Below are 26,726 nucleotides of genomic sequence, written 5' to 3' on the forward strand. Positions count from 1 at the left end.
GCATTTTGTCTTCTGGATGCTTTAGACTGCATGGCTTTTTTTTTTTTCTCCATTTCCCCAATTTCTTTCCAAGAAATTAATACCTTGTCATGAAGTGATCAGTTTTCTGTATCCCTGTATGGACTTTCTGACCTGGGAGTTTATCTGATCAGCTTGGCAGAAATAATGTAATAGCATTCTGTCTTGTCCCTAAAAGTTTCTCTGAAGGGCTTACATCTCCTGGTGTTGGAAAGCCCATTATGCTTTATGAAATACTGGAAACAGGCTTTTTTGAATCCTGTAGAAACCCTGAAAAGCTGACTTTCCCTTCCCAGTGTGTTGGAAGGCACTTTCCCTTCAACTTCAGTCTGTTCTCTGTTCTACGGAGAGCTTTAACTCATTTGTAGGTTCCATGCTTTAGGCCGAGAAAAGCATTTACAGGGTAACAAAGTCTGAGATGGGTTTCGCACTTACAAATAAGTCCAAACAATTAATACTTCTAGCTTACAGCTACATTCAAGAAAAAAAATAACAGTAACAGGTTGCTTAATTTTGATAGGCAGGGAGTCTGGCAAAATCAAGCTCATGTCCTTCAAAATGAATGAGATACCATATTAACGTAAAACAGTGGTAGCATTGAATAAAAGTGCTGCACTTTTGTTTACATGCTTTTAAAGAATGGTCTAAATTGTTTGATTTCTATGCACCTTGGAATCCAGATCAGATTCCTTTTCCTCCATTTTTACATGGGCTGACTGATATGAACTACAAAACACGATTATTTCTCATTTGCATAAACATATGCATATTACAAATAGTATGTCCTTCTGGAGGGAGAAGTGTAGGCTCACCTGGTACCTGTGTGCTACCATATTCAGTATAGTCTTACCTCTATGTTTGTCTTTTGCTGCAGATTCCTTGAATTATCTCTTAGATGCTCCTAACTCCCCTTTCTGTTACGTATGTATCTTGTGGCCTCCCAAATGTGAACTAGTCAAGTTTATTTGCTACAGCCACTGTTCTTCTGTCTTTCATGCTAAGAAAGTTTTGTTACCCTTCTCCATCCTTTGTGTCCAGTAAGGTGTGGCTGGCTATCCTGTAGCTCACTGAGAATAAGAGTAACATTGGGATGTCACAAGTGATGAAAAAGTCAGAACTCAACTGTAGTACAGCTTTGCCATTGTGGCACTTGAGCTAGGCAAACAGACATTTAGGGTAGTACCAGTCATGTAGATTAGCTCTGTGGAATATTAGTATTTTAGCATTTTATTTGATATAATCAGAATTGAAGCATTAATGTGCAGTCAGTCTTCATTATTGGGAGTTCGCCAACTTGCTGATTTCTTTTCCAAGAGGCAGTTACATTTTCAGGCCTTAGGAGAAGGATTTGATTTGGCTTCAGAGATTCTCTAATCAGGAATGTAAATAGAAACCTTTGATTCTGTCTTAGGCTATATCCAATTGGCAAAGTTTTCCACCTTCAAAAATGTATTTTCTACACTGAACTTCCCGCAGCCCCTCAAATCCATCTCTACCATTATGCTCAAATCCATCTTTACCATTTACCTATTTTCAGTTGGCTTATTCTTGTAATTAAAAAAAACAAATAAAACATTTTCAAAGTTACACTTGACAAATTCAACCAAACCATACATTGTTTAGGTTCTAGACCTTTGTATATGTTCTGAATGAGATTCCTTTTACAAAGGTTTGCTGTGGAAATGATGCCACTGAGAATTTTCTGTACCATTTACTCAGTGTAGTACCTCATCATCTGTAGCTACCAGGTATAGACATATACCCATGTGAATTAGCAACCTGTTGCTTGAAATTCCCAAGGATACCTTGGATACAGGTGACTACTTTTAGTTGATCTGTGTCTTACCAAGCAAGTCATCAAGCTTCTGGAAGTTAAAGAACTGTATGCATGCAGTTTCCTACACAGCTCATCCTCTAGGCACAGCATGAAATTATGCCTGAGCAGGTACAGTAGGATTAAAGTTTTGGTCATGTAAACACCAGTAAGTATTGACCCTTATGTGGTCATTCCTTCCTGGATTTTTCAGTCACCTTTAGTGATCAGTTTCAGCCTTAAAATATGAGACCCGGAGGAAAAAGAGTTAGCACAGGGACTGATGCATATGGATTTTGGAAGAAAACTGACACTGGGAAATTATAGTGATTGAAAAAAAACCTTCAAATTTGAAGTAGATGTTGATTGCTGAATCCCATGGAAAACACAAATAGAGTTTGATTCCATTTATATTTTATATTGTCAGTAGCACTGGTTCTATTGCTTTTTTGGATTGCATGTTTTTCAATTGCAATAAAAAAATTGAATATTACACCTAGTCTGTTTAGTGAGCTAGTAAAAATAAATTCATTTTGAAGACGCTGAATGATAGCTGCCTGACATTTTAGAATTAAATTTTGCCACGGGAAAAAGATTTGCTCAGGCATTACTTGTTTGAATACGGTGTTACAAATTACTTAATTTCAATTCTTGCCAGTAAAAGTAGTGAAAATATTTTCAGTCTACATTAAGATAGCAGTTTGATACTGCCCTCTCTCTCCTAGCTACAAATACATAAATAAAAAATGTTTGTATTGTTTTGCAAGTTTAATTGGAAGTTAAACATTACCGCCTTTTTGGCAGGAGACTCAAAATTAGTTGTTTAATCCAGGAGTATATAGACAAAACTTAATAGCTGACTTTTCTTTCCTAAAAGGAAAAGACTTTTCTCTGCCCCTTAGAGAGCAGTTAACACTGTGTGCAAAAATAGTAAAATTCACTGCTTTATTACAAATGCAAAGGGCTGTTAATGGTTTGAGGTTTCATGTTTAGAGGATGCAAGAAATAGGTCACTTTTAGAGTAGTAATGATTCTGTTTAGCAACAGATGAGTCCTTTTTTGTTGCTTTCTATAAAATTTGTTAGGAAATATAAGAGCACTGCTTGTGTAACAAGACAGCTCTTTTCTTAAAGACAGTTAATCTGTTAATGAATGAGAGAGACAAAGACTTATTCTGAAAGATGCAATTTTTAGAGAAAATTATCGAGGTAAAAATGTGGGTTTTGCCAAAACCCAATGCATTCTGTTGTTTCAGGTTTTTTCATCTCTTTGTGGTTTTATTGTTTAACGTTTGAGAAATGTCTTTGCAGTCAGTTGAGATGTCTGCATAGTGCCAGTTTTAAAACCTATGTTCATAATCCATGTAATGAAGATGAAATTGTGGGGATTTCCCTCTTTTCTTCATCCTCCCTATTTCCTGGCAAATTCCTCTGTATCAGTTGAAATAGTTGGCTTCTATACAGAACCAGCTTTAGGTATAATGCTGCTCTAGGGAAGGGATTATCTTTAATCTTGTGCTTTTTATATTTAAGTAATTGAATTTTCTTGAACTACATATTACTTTACTTTCAAGCAAATAACTTAAAGTTTTTTTTATATTGGTTTAAATAAAAATAATAGTTGTTCAGGATGGCTGTATTTTTTAGCTAATGATTTATATTTTGGAACTTCAGCCTTAATGGGGCTTGTATTACTGCTAGGTTTTTCTTAGCAGTGTGTTATCCTTTGGAATTTTGAAATATAGGTCTGCATGCCCATATTGCGTAGCTCATGCTGGGTCCATACTGATTTTTCATCATCATGACTTTAGCTATTAGTGTTGCAGTGCTCATTTAAAATCATTACTACTTTCCCCCCATATTTCATATATTTCATACTCTTTAATGTTGAAAGAAGTGATGTATAGGAACCTGTTTGTCACTGTCAAATGACACAGGGTGTGGCAACCCATAGCCAAAGAGGTCCAGTTGTCTGCTACTAATGCATGATGAGTATAATTCATGTTGAGTGCTGCAGAAATGTTGTAGTAATGGTTCATCTTTCCCAGAATTCTAACAGGTATCTTGTAGCTTTTACTAAAAGTGCTATTGGAATTTTTCTGCAGCACCTGTGGTAAAGCTCACTGCCTGTTCTGAATATACTGTACGAGGGTGTTCTTTGATGAGCAGCTCAGTAAATGAAACTGCAACAGGTAGCTTGGTGTGGATCTGATTATTGCAGCTTTATTGATGGCCTCCTTTCATTCAGGAAAATGCAGAACTAGGAGACAGGCAGCAGATATTTGATAGTGGCTCATTGACCTGCAGGAGCTCTAATGTGGATTAATAAGGAAATTGTGTTGACCTGTGACAGCTCACATAGTTCCTGGCTGAATATATATGTGGGGTGGTAGATCTGTGACTCCTATGTGTCAGGGTTGGCACAATCATATATTAGTTTCTGTTGGAAGAGACCTTTACAGGTTATCTAGTGGTCTGGGACATCTCCAACTAGATCATGCTGCTCAGAGCCCCATCCACCTGACCTTCAGTGTTCCCAGGGATGGGGTGTCCACTACCTCTCAGTGCAGTGTGTTCCAGTGGTTCACCACCCCCATTGTAAAAAATTCCATTGTTGTAGCTAGTCTAAATTTACCCTATTTAAGTTTCCAACTACTATCCCTTGTCCTGTTGCAACAGGCCCTGCTAAAAAGCTGTCCTCTTGTATTGATGTAGCCCTCCTTTAGGTACTGAAAGGCTGCTATAAACTCTCCCCAGAGCGTCTCTTCTCCAGGCTGAACAGCCCCAACTCTTTCAGCCTGTCCTCATAGGGAGGGTGCTCCATTCTTCTGGACTTGCTCCATCAGTTCCATGCCTTCCTATGCTGGGACCCCAGAGCTGGAAGCAGCTGCAGTTGGGATCTCAGCAGAGCGGAACAGAGAGGCAGAATCCCCTCCCTGGCCCTGCTGGCCACGCTGCTTTGGATGCAGCCCAGGACACCTTTGGCTTTCTGAGCTGTGAGTGCTCATTGCTGGGTCACGTCCAGCCTCCCATCCACCAGCACCCCCAAGTCCTTCTCCCCAGGGCTGCTTTCCATCTCCATTTGTTCGTCCCACAGCCTAGACTGTGCTAGAGGTTGCCCTGGCCCAGGTGCAGCACCTTGCAATTATGTGCATTTGTAGTAATGGCAAATAAAGGAAGATCAGCTTTCCATTGAACATTTTAAGATTGTTCCTCGTTCCTCATGCTATAAGGACATGAAAAGCAAGGTTTTGTTTTGAAAGTGAGTTTTTCGTGTTGGGTACACAGGTACTCCATGTTGTCCAAGCCTGTATAAATGTTGTCTCCAAAATGTCAGGTTTTTTATTTTTTGTAAGGAAACTTCAGAATAAATTGTTAGTACAAGCTATTATATTCACTACGTACTGCAATTTCATAATTTTCCCCAAATTATGGAAGAGGAATAGCGGAGGAGGGTTCCTGATTATATTATATTAATTGGTAGTACACAGTTGTTCCCTGATCCATTCCTTTTTTCAGAAGTGCATGGACTTATTCAATTAAATGCATGGCAGTTTTTCTTTCCATAGTATTCAATTGTCTTGAGTAGCAGATTGGAATGTCCTTGGTAATACCCTGAGAGAAAATTTGTACAAGGGCAGGTATTGTTAGGATAATGGAGAATGGCTTCAAACTGAAAGAGAGTAAGTTTAGATATTAGGAAGAAATTATTTACTGTGTGTGGGGGTGGGGAGGCACTGGAACAAGTGGCCCAGAGAAGTTGTGGATGCCTGTTTCCTTGGAGTTTGGATGGCAGTTTGAGCAACTTGATGTAGTGAAATGTGTCCCTGCTCACAGCAGGGGGGTTGGAACAAGATGATCTTTAATGTCCCTTCCAACCCCAACCATTCTATGCTTCTAAGATACCAGCAGCTCAGATATTATGGATACCGGTCACCTCAGGTTGATTATTCCTACCGAATAATGTGAATATCAGTGGATCTCCTCTATGCACTGATTTTAGGGAAAAAGTAGCGTTTTCCTTTGCCCTTGCAAAGTTGTTTTTCATTTAAAGCAACTGGTAGACAAAGGTTTTAAATGCAAGCTCAACAGCTGAAGGATATAGTAAAGTGAGTTTTTTGTGAACTGGAGGCAAGGTATGACTACCAGCAGAGCAGTTAGATTATGTGAGAGGAATCAGCCGCCCCTCCTCGAGGAAGTTGTGGGCTGCAGTGGAGTCATCCCTCAGCCTTCTGTTCTCTAAACTGAACAAGTCAAATGATGTCAGCTGCCTTTCACGCCGCTGGTTGCCCTCCTATGTACACACTCCAGCAGTCTGATGGTGTCCTGCTTGTGCTGAGGTGCCACAGCTGCATGCAGGACTCAAGGTGATGCCACACCAGTGCAGAGTAGAGTGGGACAATCACCTCTCTTGAAATGTTTCTCTGTACAGACTATTCTGCTGTTCCTGTGTTATTTGTACCCTGGTATTAAACTGTGAAACCAACTGTTCTCCCTTGGCCATCTTTCTAGTGTTTATCCAGTGCCAGGTATCCTAAAGCACACTTTTTAAAAACACTTAAAGTATTTGTGAACAAACCCAGCTAATGCCCTACTTTTACACACTGTATTACTGTCACCATTTGCCCCATGAAAGACAAGCTTTGAGATTAGCTAGATCTCTGCTCTGTTAAATAAAGTCAAGCAAAATCTTTGAGGGAACAGCAAAACTGTAACTAGAACTTCATTTTTTTTGCATGTTGGTGAATTCAGAGTGTGGTTATATGGCCGTTTAAACTGATTTGTTTAAAGACTGCTCTTGTCTCACCTTCATTGACACTAGTCAATGTCTTATTCCACCAGTCTGGCTAATCCCACTTAGCTGCTGACTTTAGAAGAGACCAAGAAGAATTAGTCCTGGGTTTTGTCACTGAAGTGATTCATTCATTGTGTGTCTAGCCAAACACCAGCTGTAGGTGTCCTTGGCTGCCTGGCTCAAGCACGGGCTACAGTCCCCCTCTCTTTAGCTGTATCTCTAGGCAGCTCTAAGACAGCAGGGTAATTGCAATGCAGGGAGGAGTTAAATTCATATAGGCTGTGTTGGAGAGTTATTCCTATGCTATCAGTGAGCTTGGATTCTTGCTGCAGTAGTGTCTTGCTGTGATATGCTTATTCCCACCTTTTCCATCAACCTTTTCCATCTTAGGTGTAGCCTTGGTTTCATAGTGGCACATATGTGTTGCCAGTGTGGTAGAAGCAATGTGAAAATAGGGACTTACTCTGAAAGCTGGTGGAAGTACATGTGCCAGCCTGTGATTCTGTGTTTGACTAATGCAGGGATGAAGGGCAGCTACCCACTGCAGAAATTGCAGCAATTCTGTCAGCTGAGGTCTTCCAGTAAACTTAAATTGGATGTATAGTTGTCATTACCCTAAATTTAGCCAAAACAGAAATAAAAAGGTGTTGCTAACATAGGGACTTTCTACATAGATGACAAAGAAAACAAGCATATTAGATATTATTTAGTGCTAATATTAATGTCTTTCTTTGAGAGGTCAAAGTAATTTCTTTATTTTTTCTGTGATATAATGGATTTAAATGAGGAACATATACTTCTTTCAGAAATCTGTTTGGAAGAGAAGTGTGTGTTTTTTATCATAGGGGCCAAAGAGTCAATTTTACATGAGACTTTTTGGTCTCTTGTCATCTTTTTGTCAGCTTTAAATATGGTATAGTCTGTAGTCTGTCTTAACTGCATGCACTGTTAATCACATTAAAATTAAAATTTTGAATTTACAGTTGCTATTTTTATAGGGTTTATGATGAAATAACATCTGCAGGATTCAATACGCTGAAATTTTTAGGGTTCATGGTTTGATGTGTCCAGATTTTATTTTCTAAAACCACAACAGGATTTATTTTCTTCTGTGTGTAACAGGAGATTTGCCGAATCAGACCTCACATGGTATTAATGCTGTTCATCCCATCCCTCTAAAGCTTTCTGTAGACTGTCACCCTGTTTTTGAAACAGTCTGTAATATGGAGACTGTTAATGGTCCAAATACTTGCCAGAAACTGAGATATCTTAGACGTCCATGCACTTTGAAAAAAAAGTCAGCTTTCTAAGAATGCCTGTGTACAATCATGAATATATGAATACTTCTAAACAGAAATGTTTCTGAATTTTAAAAAGAAAATTTATGCAGTGGTTAAACCTCAGTGAGTTGATTTTAGTAGATCAGACTTCTATGCTTCAGAGAGAAAATGGCAGCTTCCAACACTAGGAGAAGGAATTTCTGGCAGTTTTTGTTTCTTTGATTTTAATTTCAGGGTAGGGAAAACCCTGATCCTACTGACTAAATTTTTCTTCTACATGGATATGAGTCTTTTTGTCATATGAATGTATGAACTAAACTATTTTGGGCAACAAAATATCTGCTTAAACTCTGTAATTAATAAGTAACTTTGCTTTTTCTGAATGACTTTGATTTTATGCAAACGATATGTTCTGTTAAATTTGTGGTTTAAAAAGTACTGCAGAGTTTGACTTAAAGAACAATACTATTTAACACCCGTTTGACATCCTCTGTGAGAGATAGTAGTGCTAAATACGTGCATTTTCTCTACCTGTTGCCCAGGTTTATGGTATGCACATGCGGCTCTATTTTCCTACTGGCTGATTGTTCTTTGTTAGCTTGTGCCTTCTCTTGTATTCAGCTGAGTTTAATTCAACCAAAGACCTTGGCAAATTGAGATAAGAAAGTATTTCTCCTGCTAAAGAATCACTTACTGTGATTTACAATAGCTAATTACAATCAACAGTGCCATGATTGCAAGAAGAATGTCATTACTTTTGGACAGATGATTTTTCAGAGCTTTAGCTTTTGGCAGGCTCTGGTTTAGAACAGCGTAATTGCCTTATTCCTCTGCATTTGGCATCTAGCTACAGTGTTGAAAACAGGCTGATAAAAAAAGTTTTTTATTACCTAGACATGTCTCTTAATATTCCCCAAGCTACCATGTATCTTTTGAGCAAAGTGGTGTGCAACAAGATTCATTTGGACTGGTGTTTAAATAATTTTAATTTGTTTATTAAATTTAAAGCCTGTCTTTAGGAACTTGTAGGCAATAAAATGTCATCCTGATTTGGAGAGGTAACATTGGAATTTACGTATCTACATCCTTGATTTCCCTGTATTTTAATGTAATGTATATGAGGCATGTGATGGGTCAGCTCATTCCTGTTTTCTGAGTCAGAGGATGTTTTGGTCATCTAAAGAGGCAAGGATAACCACATAGGATATCCACAAAACCAGTGTCGCTTTGTGCATGGGAACCTTTGGGAAGAGAAACGTTTTTCCTTGCAGGTGTAGAGCTCTGCATCTTTCCAGCTTTGCAGGGCTTGTCAGACAGGTAAGCTGTCTGTAGCATTTGGAGCCTTGAACCAATAGATAAATGAACGGCTGTGGTAGGAATCATAAAATCCAGGCAGAGCAGCACTGTAGCAGAAGACAAGATCTTAACTGGGTTCCCACAGATGGAAGGAATAATCTGCATGTCAGGTAACTGCTCAGTAATAGCTGGTTTACTTGTGCTTTCTGGAAATGATCTGTTTGTTCTTTAAAATCAAGAAAGGGAGCTAGACCCTCTTAACAGCAAATTGGCTGCGTGCTTACCAGCCACACAGTTTACTGTACTCTAGATAACACAGAACCCTGAAGTTAGAAGCTGAAATTAAAGCCATACTGCTTTTACTTTAAAACCTCAATCCATTTTTACAGTGTATCTTTGTGGTGGGTTAACCTTGGCTAAGACGCTTAGTCACTCACTCTGCCCCCTCTGCCTCTCAGGGAAGGGAGAGAGAATAGGCTGGGAAGGCTCATGGGTCAGGATACAGACAGGAAGATTGCTTACCAGTTAATATCACGGGAAAAAACACTCTTTTTGGGAAAAATGAATTAGTGATTATTAGTGTGATTTCATTAAACTACCCCTTCTTGAGAAGAAATATGGATATTGTTTGTTGGACTTCTATTCTTCTACCAGTGTGATTTGCTAGGCAGGCGAGAGTCTGCTCTTGTTGATAATGTTTACTGATGTGCTTTCCCTCTTACAACAGATGATGGTAATGTCAGATGGCACATCGTTTTCTTCAGGGCAGAGCCTTCATCTCCCCAGCCTTCCCAGTAACTCTCTGTCTTTTTCTGAAGTAAAGAAGAAATCATCTCATGGGCCAAAGGTGAGACTTATTTCACTAGAAGATAGTTGAGCCAAAAGTGCTTTTCCTGGTAATTAAATTATTTTTTTTTTTAATTCTATGTGTTTTATGCAATGTTTTAATTGCTAGGCCAATGATAGCAGGTCTTGACATTTCTTTGCTCAGGATGGCAAATGGGCACTGGTGACGGTTCTCTGGTTTTCTTACTTGTACAGTTGTTTTCTTTCTGTTCCAGAAGAGTTGTAATGGTATCTTGTAGTGTTAGAGCATTACAGTGAAGGATGTGTGATCTATGGAAATGTAAAGAATATGAGATAATACTATAATAATAATTTCATTTATTAAGCATTTTTCAGGATAATTGTGTAGAGTGGAACTTGAAGCTGTGTTTTTTAGGATTTTTAGTTTTGTTTAAATTCGAGAGGTTAATTCTTTCTTAGATGTTTCAAAGAAAGCAATGTGTCATTGGTCTCTAGGACATCAAATTTTAAAATGTAATAAAAAGGTATAGTCCAAGAAACCTCTTGAGTAATACAAATGGACCTTTCTGAAATAGCAGATAATTTCTTGACAAAGAGAACTAATAGTATGGGAAAATAAAGGAGCTTGTTTTTGTTTATTCACATAAGAAATGCAATGCAAGCCTTTTCTCCATTCTGTTAAATTGTTTGGTTTTTCCTTTTCTTTTGTAGTATCTTGTAGATTTGAAGTATGTCACTTAGTCTTGCAGTGCATGTACTTAAAGAGGCAATACCCATTTTTATTAATAACTTTCGTGTTCACTTTCTATGCTGAATCTTGTACCTTGCAATAATTGTCAGGTAATGAATTAAGGGTATGCCTAAGAAAAGATAGTAGGGATACACAATAAGCAAGAGCAGGCAAAAAATGTTCTTTGACATGTCTCTGCTGGTGTGCATTGTACATCAGTGCTTCACAATCTCTAATGCAGGTGGTCTTGCAACATTTAAAAATATATTGGAAGTGTGGTTATTTTCCTAATGAGATGCTGGGGTATAATCTGAAGATTAAACTGAAGGTGCTTATTTTGGCGTGCTCAAATGAGTGCTTAATGCCTCAAAGGAAAGAAGCTGGGTTCCCCTGGTGCTGAAGAAAAGTGCTCCTAGTTACACGAGGATGTATCTCCATCTAATTGGATACCAAACATGAGTTACTCTGACACTTGACCATCTCTGGTAGGGGTTCTTATGATGTTGGTAGGTAGGTCTCTAGAGTTAATTTTTCATTTTTCCAATCACTTCTAAAGAGTCAGCTGTAATGTTGATTCACTCATGCCTTGCTTTCCATGCCAAAGCAGGTGTGCTGAGGCTTGGGTTAATAAGCAACCCAGAGACCTCTAGAAGGACTTCAAAGAGGTACTGACATGATACTGTCTAATGTACTAATTCTCTGCCTAGTAACTGTACACCATGGTAAGTCTTGAATCTCAGTTTTTTGTAAGCAAGTGTAAACCTGGGAAGTAATTTTCCAAACTGTATTTAGACAGCGAACTTTGATCTGATGTGGAAAATTGGCAAGTGTGGAATGTGATGGAATGAAGGAGGGTGAAGTGTGTATTTGCTGCACTCATCCATATGAACTATTGCTTGAAATCTTTCAGTTTTTGCTGGAGCAACTCAAACATCTGCAGAGTTTGGCCCATACCGTGCAGCTATGTGAGTCTAACCTGAGGAGGTTAGACATTCATCACATTGCACGATTCCATTGCTAGAATTTTTAATAGTGGGGAGAGGTGTTTTTTTATCAACACACTGTTTTTTGTCAGTCCATGTGGATATTTGATTTTTCCTCCCTCCCCAGCAGTCATTGCTTCACCCTGTCCAACTTGGAACACACACTTATGAGCAGTTGTCCTTTTATCTTATAAATAACTGCCTTGCTGAGAATCGTAAGCTATTATTGAGAAATGGAAACATAAGATAACCTTGGATTTAGGGTAACAGTAAAGTTTGGGGTTTTTTGTTATAAGTTCTTGGAGCTGAAAAGCCTTGAATTTTGGTCTTTAGTGTTTTTGTTCTGGTTGGAATGTAGGAAAGTTCCAGCCAATGTACAAATAGATTTTTGGTTTTGTCATTTGGAGTAACACCAGTAATGGAACAACTTCAGTGTCCAGATTTCATTTAAATATGCCTCTAGAATAAAAACTGCAGGAAAGTCTTGGTAGTTCTTGGGCATAAGTTGCTTGTCCCAGATGCAAAACTGTACTCCAGATGTCTATACTGGGTGAGTTCAGGATTTTTCTGCTACAGCAATAGGCCTTTGATGTGCTTGGCCTAGTTTTAGTTTGTTTTGTCTGCAAATACCACAGTTAACTTTGAGGTTAGTTTTAAACTTTGAGTGTGGAAAAACCAGAACGTTATGCTTATCTGCCACTGCAAAGTACCATATAAACTGTGTGGTTAGATAAGAATTTAAGTAACAACAATAAAACCAGTGCAACAAAATGTTATTCTTGGTTTAGCATTCACTTACAAAAAATACAATATATGAAGTAAGAGACAACCGTCAGTTTGATTTCTGTCACATTCTCTCGTGAAATATGTATTAAATAGAAATGTTTATATCTCTGAAGTGATTTTTTTTTTCATTTAATTTAATGGAGATGGTATTAGTGAGCCCCAGTATTTTGATTCCAAAACAAAGCTTTAATCTTGGAAGTACAGATATTGGGCAGAAATGTATGAAAACTTTTACTTTATGCATTTCTTCAGAATGTAAGAATAGCTGCAGACTGGCTACAGATATTTGTGTTGGTCTAAATCAGTGCTATTGCTATGCCTGTTTGTATTATATAAATATTACATGCACAGAATAAAGAAGTAGCTTGCTTAGGTTTTTCAGAGGGATGATTATGTCTTTTACCAAGAACTGTAGTATCAGCTGTAGAGAAATGAGATTTATTTTAGAAGCAAAGAAAACTAAAGCTTTTATTCCTGTGGGTGACCAGAAAAAACATAAATTGTTTTATGCTCCCCTAGTTAGCCTTCACTGTTAAACCAGTGAGCTTTGTAATTCTCCATCTGCTTCTGATACTTCTGATGTCATTGACCATAACAGCATGGTGGGCTGGGTTTTTGTGGGAAGCAGGTAAATTAATCTCCTACTTCAGAGTATTTTTAGAGGCTCTCAGAATGTTGTGGTTTTCTCTGTTGTTTTTTTTTTGTGCCCCCCCCCACCAAAATCAGCTAATATTTCTATTCAGTAATAAACAACAGAGAGTATTCAACAGAGATCTGAATTTGCTTGATGAAGGAATTACTTTTAAATATCTTTCTCCTCTTTTCCTCTTGAGAGCAACAGCCATATTTGAGACTAATTCTAGTCCACTGGCTTAATATGAACACATTATTTCAATAGGCATAACATTTTTAATTAGTAATTAAAATAATGCACATTTTTATGATCACTAGTACTAAATTTGTAGTCTAAACTCAGTACAGTAGCCTGACAAGGCTATGCCAATGTGCTCAATTTAATGACTTCATAAAATATAGTGAACTGCCCCAGCCCCTCTGCTTCCCCCATCCCTCCCAAGTGTTCCATTTCTTAGTTAGGTTATTAGCGACTGTCAGCAGTTGAGGTTTGTAATGGTTTCCAGAAGTTACTGCTTATTTAATCTCACATTAAAACAAATTGGGAATTCCATTTTGTGGTGTGAAGTCAGAATCCAGGTCTGTAACATATACAGCTCAGCATCATTTTTTGCCCTGTAGTTACAGAAGTGTTTTAATCTGCAAATATATTTTTATTTAATACAATTTTTATATAAAATGTATTACCTATTGAGCAGCTTTCACAGTCCATTTGTGTCTCTCAAATTTACAGGACAGTGTACTCTGTGATTTAAACTTAATTTCATGAGCTAAGAAATGCAAAAACACAACAAACAGTTGGTTCCCTTTGCCCAGATTAGTCTATAAAGTGAATTTCTCTCCCAAATCAGAAAGTTTCTTAGTTTATAACCTGTAACTCTTAATCCATGCACTTGGGATCCATAAAAAAATAAAGTTACCTAGCTGAGTGTGAGGGTGCTGATCCTTCCTCCTTTGTCAGTGTGGCATATCCTGTTTCACAGTGGGAAGTGTGAAAGCCTGAGCAGTCCAGCTGGTAGGGAATCAAAAGTTGGGTTTTTTTTGATAAGGTGAAGTTTTCTGCCTTCCAGATTGGAGGTAAGGTTTATGTAATTCCTGTAAGTTAGAAGATGGTGATGAACCTGGCACAGATGATGGCTGCAGGAGATAGCAATTTCCAGATGATCATGGCAGCATAATGGCCCGTTAGATTTTCTTGTCACCTGTCCTACCTACTATATGTCCTGTATGCTGCCAGAATGCATCTTGGACCTTAGCATGAGCTGTGTTGGCCAAAATATGAGCAGGAGTTGAGTTCAGCAGTCAGAGTAGCACAGGTTTTATTTGCTGATAAAATTTTAGATTTTTATTGTGCTTTCTAAAATACATATTTTGAAGGATACATTAGCTCCTTTCATACGGCAGTACTATATATCATGAGGTACTGTATGTACATGGTGTTACTTGGCTGAAGATGACATCTGCAGGTATTTTGACATGCCTATGTACCTGTATTATTCTTTTGCACACTGTTATGCAACATACCAAAGGCTAACATTGATTTGAGCTTCAATATTTGATGAATACACAAATGTAAGCTATGGTATACCGATATATTACCTGTCAAAACCCCACGATCCCAGTTTTTCACGTGAAAAGAGTGTTGAGAAAAGAGTGTTTTATTTTACTTAATTTACTCTTATTTCTTGCAACACTTAATAAGGTGGAAAGAAACATTTAAACACACTGTCAGATTCTAATAAATAAGGAAATGGTTTGAAAATCCATTCTAATTTTTATTTAGATCTGTGCTGGTACATGGTATGAGTATTCAGTGACTTTTCATCCCCATCAGCATCCCATGTTCATAATCAGGTTTGATATAACTTACTGGTGGATATAATTTGACTTTTTTTTTCTCTCTTAAAGATTTCATGTTTCTATAGCTGTCTCCTCTGTCATTGTTGGCGTCTTTTTGGGTCATTGCAGAAATTAAAGAAATAAGAAAAGATAGCCTTTTTTACTTAGAAAATGAATGCAGATATAAAATAATGGGTTGGCTTCCTTTAAGAAAGGGTAATTCTGAGAGGACGTGAGAGGGGTGTATAAATAAGTCTTGTAAGTATGTCACATATTTGTACTATGATTTCTGTGAAAATATCAGCTTCCATGTTGTAGGAGGGTGAAGAAAGTCTGGTTTGAAATTGAAAATACAGATCTCAACTTTCTTTTGGTTTTAATACTACTGTGCCCCAGAACCATTTCCACAGGTCTCATGTGTTTGAAAACCTCTAAAATGAGACTTTCCTTCTGAAATGTAAAATATATGTGCTATATATAAAATAATGTGCTATAAGGAGACCAGTAAGAGAGATAATTTCTCTGTCTAGTTTAGTAATGACACATATTTTATTCCTCCCCAGGGCAACACCTCTCTGGAATGATAGAACATGATGTGACACTAGAAGCATTAATAATTAGTTTGTAAGTCAACTTTTGATGCTGGTCTTGCATCAAAGGAAATAGTAAAATTTTTTTTTAATCTTAAAGAAGAACACCAGGAAACGTCTTATGACTCAAGTAAAACATGTCAAGAAGGGCTAAGTGCTTTTTTAATTTTGTTTTTTAATTGCTAGCCTGGAAGTTGAGGAAGTACCTTATGTTTCGACATTCAGATGTCATTATAGTATTGTTCATTGTTGATGCTTCTGGCCAATGTTAATATAATAATGTTTTATATATATATATATATATATATATATATATATAGTTAGTTTACCAAATCTGACACAAAAATATATTTGCAGTACAGATGCAAGAAGCATCTTATAAAAACATGCAGTTGAATAATTTATGCAGCACTGTGACTGAGTGTTTCACTAAATAAGATAATGAGAAGGGAAGAACATTCCTAAGTAATTATTTTTAGCTAATTATTTCTACCTATTGTTACAGAGGAGAAGCATGATACTGCAGTTTCTGCACGTGTTTTATCTAGACCTTTCAGGTCCTAGATTATTAAACACTGACTTAACACATCTTTATTGGACAAGTTATCTATGAACAGGAAGCACATCAGTGGATGTAGTCTCTTCTATTTGACACAACTTTCTTTAACATGTAAATTCTGCTTTGTTTTCTTGGATAGTTTTTTTTTCAGAGCAATTGTACTCTGTACATTTTTAAAATGAGTCGCTCCCTGTGGGGGATGACTCTGGCCATGTCCTGCTTTGGTCCTTTACTTTCTGCTCCACATCTGCTGTTCTGTCTATGTTATGGGTAAAAAGGTGGTTAAGTAAAGGTGGAAGATAAGCTAAATATGTTTTCCTCTCTACAGATCTGTAGATCTGTGGCCATTTTAGACAGCCAGATACAACACATTTACATACATGTCTCTTCTAGGTAAAGGAAATCAATGGGTGTATGCAATACATGTTAAAGCGTGCTTTATAATGCTTATAACCAGCCTTGAAGAAAAAGTAAGCAGTGTAAACTTATTGACCATGAGTTCCTGTAAATTGGAACATCACTTTGCAGATCTGAAGTACAAAAATGGACCCTGTCTTGTGTATATATGACACGTGTTTAGTGTTTAAAACAGTGCAGTTAGTCGACTGGGTGTTTTTGAGGTACTGAGAACCCATCGCTGGCAGTTTCCATCAAAGAGGGCAGTGCTAGAACTGTTCTTGTCTTTTAAATATTCCCAGGTGTTAGTTCTCAGAAGAAAGGATCCTGTATGACCCATTCTGGATGGTTCCTTTATTGCCAGTTCTAGCTGCAGGTGACCTCTTGCCTTGCCACTTCAACTTTTCAGATTCAGCTGAGTAAGGATTGACACTGCTCTGCTGTTTCTGGTTTTGCCTCCCTTGTAGCACATCTGAGTCGCTATCTTCTGAGAAACACTTCTCACTTAAAACAGTTCAATTAAAAAAAAAAAAAAAAGTAATTAAAGACTCAGCAGAGACACCAGTATATTCAAAGAAGGAAGCTTTTTCAGCTTTAGGAGGTTTTCCATAAAATGGCAATGAGTGTTGTCTGTCCAATCCATTCTTCCATAGCCAGGCTGGACCCAGGATTGCTATTGTTTATGGGGAAAAAGAGCTGGCAAAAGCTGGAAGATCACAGCAGTGAAGTCAAATTTTGCCTGAAATGTTGTCATGTTTCCTCTGATCCTGTACTTCTGTTGATATAATATGGTTCATATCTTAATTTTTCTTTGTGATTTTAATTTTCTCATAGGTAATGGTGATTATAAAGATTTCCTAAACAGCCTTTATGTTAACCTTATAATGTTTTTTAAAAAGACAGGTATAATGCCTAGGATAAAAACTAGCTTTTGTTGTAACTTTTGACAAGCAGTGATAACTGCTCATGTTCCACCAGTTTGTAACAGATGTTTTGACCAAATGTTGGGATTTCTATCTGTTCTTATATGGTTATTTCTACTCCTGGTTACTTGCCTGCAGTTCCAAGTTTTAAATATGAATCCTATGTCCTTATTGTCCCTGCCTTTTGAGGATTTAAGGGTTCTTACTTTTTATTTTAAAGTAAAATTTTCCATCTCCTCTTTGCAGGACCCAGCTAGGATTCTGAACATAAATAGCAGTAGTAGTAACAGTTTTTCAAAGACCCAGAAGTTAACAAAGGAGCACAAAGAAAAAAATTCTAAAGACTCAAAAGAACAAAAAAGTGCCTTCAAAGAACCTTCCAGGGAACATAACAAATCTTCCAAAGAATCCTCTAAGAAACCCAAAGAAAACAAACCACTAAAAGATGAAAAAATGGTTCCTAAGATGGCCTTCAAGGAACCCAAACCCATGTCCAAGGAACCAAAATCTGAAAACACTCCCATCCTTACCATAACATGTGGGCAGCAGCAAGAAAAGAAGACTCTCACAAAAAGACCCTCTATGCTGGACACTGATGAATCTTCTGCAAGAAAAAGAAAAAAACCCAGCTCAGATTCATTATTTAAAAGTTTTCCTAGTGCCCCACCACTGATTCTTACTTGTTCAGCTGACAAAAAACAGACAAAAGATAAATCTCAGCTCAAGGTGGGGAGAGTCAAAATTGAAAATGATGCACTGGAAAGGAAGACGCCTACTCTGCCACCCTTTGATGATATTGTAGATCCCAGTGATTCTGACATGGAGGAAAATGTGTCCTCCAAATCTGACGTAAGTGCCTGTTTGGTTTTGCTTAATACTTTACTCAGTACTGTATTGAGTATTTCTAGTCTGTGGGACGGTGCACCAAATTTGTCTTCTCCCCTTTCCTTTTCCTGTCTATTGGCAGATTGTCCAAACTGAATGATGCTGATGGCCATGCTCAAGCTTATGCATGTTCTAGTTGAATTGTATTGCCTATTCAGGTCTACTCAGTTACTAATTGTCAACAGTCAACATTATGACAATGAGCATATGGGAGATATTGATAAACATCTTTTGATGTTCTTTAGAAATTCATGTTTCTTTTGAGAGAAAAGGAAATGGATTTAAATGCTTGTATTTCACACTCTAAATCTTTGTTTTCAGGTATTAGAGAGTTCAGTAAATCCAGGAAAGGGTTGCAGTTATATCAGAGAGTTACTTATTTTTTTGCTAAAAGAGGCAGTTCTGTCAATTATGCCAATTTTGTGGAGGAGGAGGAGTTGCTAGAATCTCACTCTCATGAGGAGAATCTATTGCCAAGTAGTCAGTTTACCAAGAAGAAAGACATTTTAATGGAAATTTGCTTTCCTGAAAGTATTTATCTACTGTGCCATCTCATCTGTTTCAAGTATTCCTCTTTAATTTTATGATTAAAACTAGGATTATAATCATTCTCCTAGCAAACTTTGGTTTTCAGAAGTATCTTTCATAGAGACATGTAGAGAAGGAAAGGTATGTTAGGAGAAACCTTGTTTGGTACCATTATTTGTGCTTATGGCTGGAGGTGTAGTGTGCATGGTAGAGGAATTCTTCCCAGCCTTTCCTGTTAAATTCTCTTGTTCTTCTGTTTTCTGAATTGTGTCTCTGTTATTGCCATCAGATTCATAACCCTGCCTGCCCTCTCTGGAGCAGACAATAAATGCCTTGCTGTGGGGAGGTGTCAGCATTAGATTTTTACTTTGTAGAAACTTCCTGTGAGGGAGAAGGTAATTTAATTCTGAAGTGACTTTTTAATGACTGGTCCCTTAGGGCATGCAAAGGCTGTTAATTTAGAAAGTGTACAATAGAATAGGCCCTGCTTTACAGCATGACACAGGAGATACTCTGTGGTTGGAGTGGCATTCTCATTATGGCTTGAAACTGAACCAATTTGTCTTCAAACTTGAAAATGTACATACTTGTCAGCCTTGGTGTGAATTATTTTTTCCTGTTTTCAAAAAGCTGAATATTCTATTTTAATTTGTCACTAGCCTTAAGACATACTATGTACCCTCAGTAGAGCAGGCTAATTAAAATAGATTTTTGAATGCCATAGAGGAGCACATATGCTCTTACTGGCTGCAGCAGTTCTCCATATTTTTTTAAAGACAGCAGAATTGAGACAAGCAAATTCAATGTAAGTGGAATTCTACAAATGATTCTGCAGAGGTGTGTGCTGTGTGGCAATTTGAAAATGACTGATATGTGAAAGATATATGGATGGTAGTTAAAACTAATCCTCTTTAGTTCCTGATAGGTGTTTCTCTCTTTGTTGTCTTGCAATCTCTTGACCACTACCAATGGTATAATGGGATCACCTCTGTATTTTCAATAGGCTGACACAAGTCCACTTCCACAAATCCATCGTCCATCTGCAGTTGACCTGTAGGACCTAAGGAGTTCCTTAATTCTATATAAGAGCTAAAAATCAGATTCAATGTTTTCTAAGTCTGTAAGCCACTGTTACTCAGAGGGCAAATTGCTGAAGTCCTCTCCAAGAGAAGTAAATACTGCTGTTTTGGATTCTTGCCTATTTTAACGTTGACATAATGCATCATGGAACACACAGGTCTTCCATGGGAGGGGGCAGTGTGGACCCCGTCTGAATGGGTGAAAATTATGTCTGCCCCTTTTGGACTGTGGTCCTTAATAAATCAGGCTGAGTATGACTCCAGTCAGTGATGGGATACTATTTAGAAAGTCAGTAATATACTCACCTAAATAAAAACTATCTGTGAAACACAGAATAATCCCTGAGGTACTTGAGTCACACAATTGGCAGGTGCTGTGGTAGAAACTGTTGGGCAGCCTGGTTAGTGAATATCTGCAGAATTTTACAAGATGTTCCTTCTGCATTTTACCACTTTTAACCAGGGAACCTAATGAGAGGTGACCAAGCAGTGTAATAAGGATAATTCCGTATATTGGAAGAAATAGTTTGGACTTCTTTGTATATATTGGGTAAGCTTCTGAGTGTTTCAGGAAGTTTCACAGCTAGATCAATAAAGGGTATCTTCAATAAACATACTAAGGAAAAAAAAAAAGTAAGAACTTGCAATGTTACATTGAGAGTAATGGAAGCAAAAATATGACAGTGCTTTTTCTGTACAATTTCAGTAATTTCGTATCTGTCAAGGCTTCGTGATGCTGACAAACATAGTTGCCTGAAGCTGGGAAGATGCTTCTTTAGTGTCATATCCTGGTATAATAATATGCTATAAAATTCAGTCAATTGTTATTTCTTACTCTGGTACAGTTACAGTGGTGAGTATCATAGCCCTGATGAAAAAAAGGAGTATATTTGGTAGTAGCCACATTTATTCCTAAATATCTTCAAGAAAGCAAAACCACTATACCCAATTCAGCAAATTTAAGTTAGGTATAACAAATTAAATTACAAATCAGTACCTAAAATAAGATTGTTTAAAATACTGCAAAAAATACTAACTGTGAGTCAGGTGCGTTTTTTCTAGTTCAAGTTTTGTTTATGACATTTATGCAAACGTAATTATACTGCATTAATGTAATGTTCATACATTGTATATAATGAAATTATTAATAATTTTGCTAAGAATTTTGAAGTTTCTTCACTAGTGAGTAAGAGGTGGTCTCATTCTCAAACACACATGTTCCAAAATGGTGACTATTCTCTTTACTGATATTGCATATGCATATAGTCATATGCATAACTTCACATATAAAACATGATACATTTGTAATACAAGGTGCAATGTAGAATGTAGATCTTGCTGTAAAAATAAGTTTTGTACTGTTGCTTATCACACATAGGATGGTTCTCAGGATTAGATATAGATCATTATCAGTTCTCAATTGTGAAGTTTGGGTTCGGGATTTTAAAATAAGGATTATATTCTGAAAAGTCCCTGTGGTAAAGGAATCTTATAAGCATGAGTAAATAGAGGTGTTGTTTCACTGGGATGGTGCTACAGGATGGCAATGCTGATTTCCCCTGATTTCTTTGGATACGGCCCGAGTTCAGTGAATTGGGATGGAGTGTATCATATCAATCAATTGGCTTGAATTTCAGACGAAAAAGTAGAGTGTGCTCAACCCTTCACAGTAGAGACATCATATTCTGCCTAATTATTGGCATCAGACTTGAAACATGGCCTTTGTCTTCATGAAGTAGAGGATGTAGAGTTACAGCACCCCCTGAGAGAGGGGGTGCTTTTTCAGGTCGTTGAGTGTCTGCCAATGGTTGATCTTACCTTGGAGCTATCCCTTGAAATTCACCTTTCAGAATCCAGACAGGTTAGCATGCTATTGTCTCTGGGGTATTTCAGAAAGCTGGACAGTGTGCTTTGGTGTCCTGTAGTCATTCTCTTTTTTGAGCATCAAATGTCTCTGTAAAATTCAGTGGGAAATATAGGGAATCATACCCTTGCATAGTGATAAACTCTCTGCCCTTGTTTAATAGTCTTTCTGTGTGTGACTTAGACCAAGACCATGGTCGTTCCTCTGTGGTCTGTTTGCCATACACTGTAGTGTGGTGCACTGCGGTATTTATTTTAATTTTGTTTTTCTGTTGACTCTGAGCTATTGGCAAGTGAAACAACTGTCTGCATTTCTCTACACGTTGCTTTGTTAAGTATTACTTTTCAAATACATCTGTGAATTAAAGTGCATTGGACTTCAGTGTTACTGGTCAACTAGGTATTCAAAAGAGTATGGGATTTCTTTTGAGTTCATTTGTAAATCACACATAAAGGCTGAAAAACTATTTTACTGGCTTTGGTATGAAACATGCAAAATAAAGTATAGAGTGAAAGCATGCAAATTTATGGTTTTATTGAGGCATAGGCATATTAACACAGTCCACTTCAAAATTCTAAATATTTTGTTTTTAAATTCAATTACAGGATGTTTTAGTTAATGAAAACCTCTCCTGTTTGCTTCCTATGTGGGACAGCGCAGCAACACGATAAAAAAAAAAAGGACTTGACCTTGATTTTGCTGCCAGGCTGAAATATGATGATATTCTTGTAATATTTTTGTGAGCTACAAGCTATTGTATGAGATGGAGAAATATGGAATTTTGGATCTGAGTGAGGCATTTTCTGTGATTGGAGCTGCTCCTTTTGAGCTGTGGAGCCATTTCAGAAGGGATGCTCAGATGCTTCTTGTTTGATTACTGCTGATGTTGCTTGACTGAGTAAGAAGGAAAAAGTGTTACATGGCTCGTGGTGAAGTTGCTGCAGCAGGAAGGCACAAAAGAGATAAGGCAGATGATACATACCTGTTCAGACATTAAATACTCTCCATGTATCTCCAGTTGTAGAGAGCTGAATAACAACTTTTTAAGTCTGCCATGCATTACACTGGTTTGGACTTTTTAGGGAGTCCATGTGAATGGACTGAATTCTGACAAATTAATTTCTTCTGATGTGATTATTTTGCTCATGGTATGTATTGGTTTTTTCCCTTCCTGCATTATGTCACTGCATTAGTAATGGTAGTGGGCTTTTGGCTTGTCAAAGCCTATGGGAATACAATCTGAACAGAAATGTGTGCTAGCAAAATGCTAGCTCAGAGGTAAGGATTTTCAGTTAAGAGCAGAGTACATTAGTAGGTCTTTTGCCTTCAGGAAAAAAATCCCATCTTCTCAGGAAGGCCTTTACAGAACAATGAAAATACAGTAGAGATCACACAGACTATGTATGCCTTTGTACTTAATTAACTGATTGCATGTCCTAAAGCAGTCTTAGAGTATGAGTACCTTTTTAAAGGAATCTGTAAAATGCCACTTTCAATCTGGGACATGATGTAGTAATTTGACGATTGCAAAAGTGGAAGAACATTTTGAAAACCCCCATGGTCTTGTAAAACCTCCAGGCCCTTGTTAGCTGAAAAAGCCTGCTTTCTGCCCGGGCTTGGCGCTAAAGTCAGAGCTTTTTCTGGCTTTTCTTATGCCAGAAGGAACAGTAGTAAGATAGAGCTCCATGTGCTGTTTTAATGTAGTTACCAAAGGTCCAAAAAAAAAAAAAAGATTTTATTTTATTTGTGAAATAAATGTGGCTGTGACTCTCAAGATGATTAATGGTGCAGAACAGAATTAATACTGATCATGTGCTTCACTGCAGACTGGGCCTGTGGGTTTGCAACGGTCATATTATTATATTCTTTGCTTTTTGTTTGATAATTAAATGAAGTCTTTCTTCTTCTAGTCTGGGAAATAACACTACTCTTAAAACCATGCCAGCCACTCATGTGGTATTGTTGGACATGGTACTCCTTTGTCAAGGAGGTAATTCAGAGGTAATTCACAAACAGGTAAATATTGTACAGTCTGAGGTGTTTCCTTCCACATATATGCTCAGAGAGAAATAGTGGCCAAAGGTAAGCAGACCTCTTCAGAGAAGTGGCAGTAGGCACAAGTATGCTCTGTGGCCATCAGCATCTATTGTAGTATGGCACCACTCAGCTGCTATACTTTGCGTATTTTAATTAGGTGTTACTATGAAGTGAAAAATGCTTTGTCTTCCTCACAGAAGCTTGGGTGCATGTTAGGCTGTTCTGTATATGGTGAAATTACTATTGCTGGCTGAGGAAGCAGCATGATAGAAAAGTAGAGATCCTCCAGGCAACAAGCTCAAATGTTAAAGTGAGACAGTTTTGTTACCAGTGTGTATTTGGAAATCACTCACTTACAGAAATGTTAAGAATTTAGAAATAAAGCAGTGGAAACAAACTATGTAGATACAATTAAATGTTCAGGTTGCAAAAGTAATCTTGTGAGAGCCATGAAATTTTGTATTCTTGAGGCAAAGTTTGTTGCATTTTTGTTTAGTTTTAGGCAATGTCGCATTTTGACCACGGAATTAACATTAATCATTATTAAGCTACTAATACAGGCTGCAGTATTTTACTTAATTTGCAAGTGCTGGCAAAATCTGCTTCATTGTGAGTACTTGTGAATTAACTCAAGTACTTGCATAAATGCAGGTTCAAATTTGGGCCATTTTTTCTGTACTTCAGCACTGGAAACCCTGTTTACGTGCTATTCTGCAGAAAGTAAGAGTTTTAATTGGGTATGTGTAGTGCCAATACTGTAATTGTCTGGGGGGGTTTTGTGGCATAAAAAGACTTTGTCTCATATCCGGTAAAGTCATGACAATTTTGAGAGGCCAAGGTGGATTGCAGTCAAAGTAATAAATTATTAAAGACAGGATATTTTAATATTAATGGAGTGAGATTTTTATAAGGATTTCATTGCTTGAAGTTGCTTTATCTATCTACTTAGATAAATTATGTTGTGATCCAGAAGAATGGCTGCACGTATTTAAAATAAAATCTTAACACGTGAGGATTTTCAGCTGGCATTTTATCTACAATAGTTAGATCTATTCAAGGCTTTTATGCCCTTTTATTTTTTATGTGGAACCAGTACATTTACACTTATTTTGGGGGAGGGGGCAGAAATGTCATGGTATCCTCACGTATTTTTGAAAGTTTGCTGCCAAACTCCACATGAAGTTGATTAGATTACTTTGATAATACTTCCCATTCAGAGGCTTGTACTCTGGTGATGACAGACATGAACTCTTCAGGACACACTGCAAGTACAAAACTTAATTTTTATATTTAAAAGACTCAATAATCCCCTGAAAAAAAATTAAATCTTTACATCTTTTAGTCTTTAACTTTTACTAACACAGAATAAAGACTGTTTGAGCTCACTGCTGCAGTGAGTGTGTACCCTATCTCATGCCTGTGCATTGTCTGCTGAAAAGGAAGGGACTGTTGTTCACAGGGAGGTGAGGAGCCCTGGGGCTGTGCTGTGTGTTTGGCACTGCGGAGGAATGCTGGGGGACCCTCTTGGAGCAGGTAAGGGATGTTCGTGATGGACATCATTTGCCTGCCCCAGACCCAAGGGTGATGGTGTCTGTGTGTTTCTTGCAATACTGAGGTGCACGTGAGCCTGGTAGAGGAAATAAATGACAGCAGATGTAATTAAGCAGTTTTCTTTCATGCCCTCTGTATGGCAGCTGCCTTTTCCTCTTGACAGCATTATCCACTCCTTGTCTGCCAGGGAACCATGGCTGTTCAAGGGCAGTGTCATACCTGAAACCTATTTTAATAATATTTTGAGTGTTCATTGAAGGTGGTTCAAGATCACCACGTCGGCAGTAGAAAAACTGGTACATAGCATAAGAGTGTTAGTGTGAATTTGTGTTAACTCTCTGAGTCATTATTCAGTAGTACTGTTTTGGCTTAGTCAATACCTCAGTACAGCTTACATTTTTGTTAGAAAAAGATGTTGCAAAATTAATTACTTCTTGCCTTTCCCTACCAAAACCCAAAGGCCTCTAATCTTTCAGGCTTTCATCCTACCTTGAAAATAGAAATCTTTATCTGCCCAACAGAAATTTGTACTTTGTGCTTCCTTTGTGCTGTGGAGGGACCAAGAAATTTGGTAATTAATGCTGTCTTTGCCCTAATGAAAATGACAGTCTTTGCACATGTGCAGCACAGTAAGATGGGGCTGCCTGTGTCCAGGACATGTATGTAGGGTTGTTTGAACTATCTTGAGACATGTTTTTGCTTTGGCTATCTGAACACAAAGGAATTTCTTACTGTGTACTTAGTGTGTTGCAAGCCATCTGGCAAAGGTGAGGAAATGATGCGCTGTGTTGTAGAAAGTAATGTTTCATGCAACAGAGTTAGAAGGTAATGATAAATTGAGCTATTTGCACTTCACAGATTGTGTTTATGTATCCACAAAACTTGTATCATCATCTCAGAGCGACATGAAAGGAGACTTTAAAGGCTCCCAAAGGTACTTTAATAAGTACCCCATCAGCAGCAGTGCTGTGTTTTGTTGCTGAGGTTAACAGGCAGCTCCACCTGTGCCTGAGCTCCCTTGAGGAAAAGATGACTCGCACATCAGGGGATAACCACAACTGAGGCCAGCAGTAACTGGCTCAGTGCCTCAACATTGATTACCCCAGTCAGAAAACTATTGCAAAACTTATGCTGTTTAATACCATACTTGGTGAACAGTCTTGATTAGGACAGAAGTAAATCAAGTGATTTTGCTGCTCTGTATGAGGTCTTTTTTGGTATTACCTAAATATTTGGAGGAGGTTGCATACATAGTTTTGTAAGAGATTGTTGTGTGTTATATTCTTATGTCTTATGAAACAGAAGCAAAACTCTATTATGTAAAACTCAGATCAC

General features: G+C 37.6%; 1 protein-coding gene across 4 annotated transcripts in view; it reads left to right on the forward strand.

The window, feature by feature from the left end:
- The window catches only part of MLLT3 (MLLT3 super elongation complex subunit), a 119,817-nt gene that overhangs the window by 66,488 nt on the left and 26,603 nt on the right, over positions 1 to 26,726 (forward strand). For 3 of the 4 annotated variants that reach the window (XM_054003839.1, XM_054003840.1, XM_054003838.1), the window contains exons 5-6: positions 9,929 to 10,048; positions 17,694 to 18,296. In XM_054003839.1, coding sequence (XP_053859814.1) covers positions 9,929 to 10,048; positions 17,694 to 18,296 — 723 coding nt within the window. The remainder of the gene's footprint in view (positions 1 to 9,928; positions 10,049 to 17,693; positions 18,297 to 26,726) is intronic. The other variant, XM_054003842.1, reaches the window with a different exon arrangement.

The sequence above is a fragment of the Vidua macroura genome, chromosome Z (assembly GCF_024509145.1).
Source record: "Vidua macroura isolate BioBank_ID:100142 chromosome Z, ASM2450914v1, whole genome shotgun sequence".
NCBI lineage: Eukaryota > Metazoa > Chordata > Aves > Passeriformes > Viduidae > Vidua > Vidua macroura.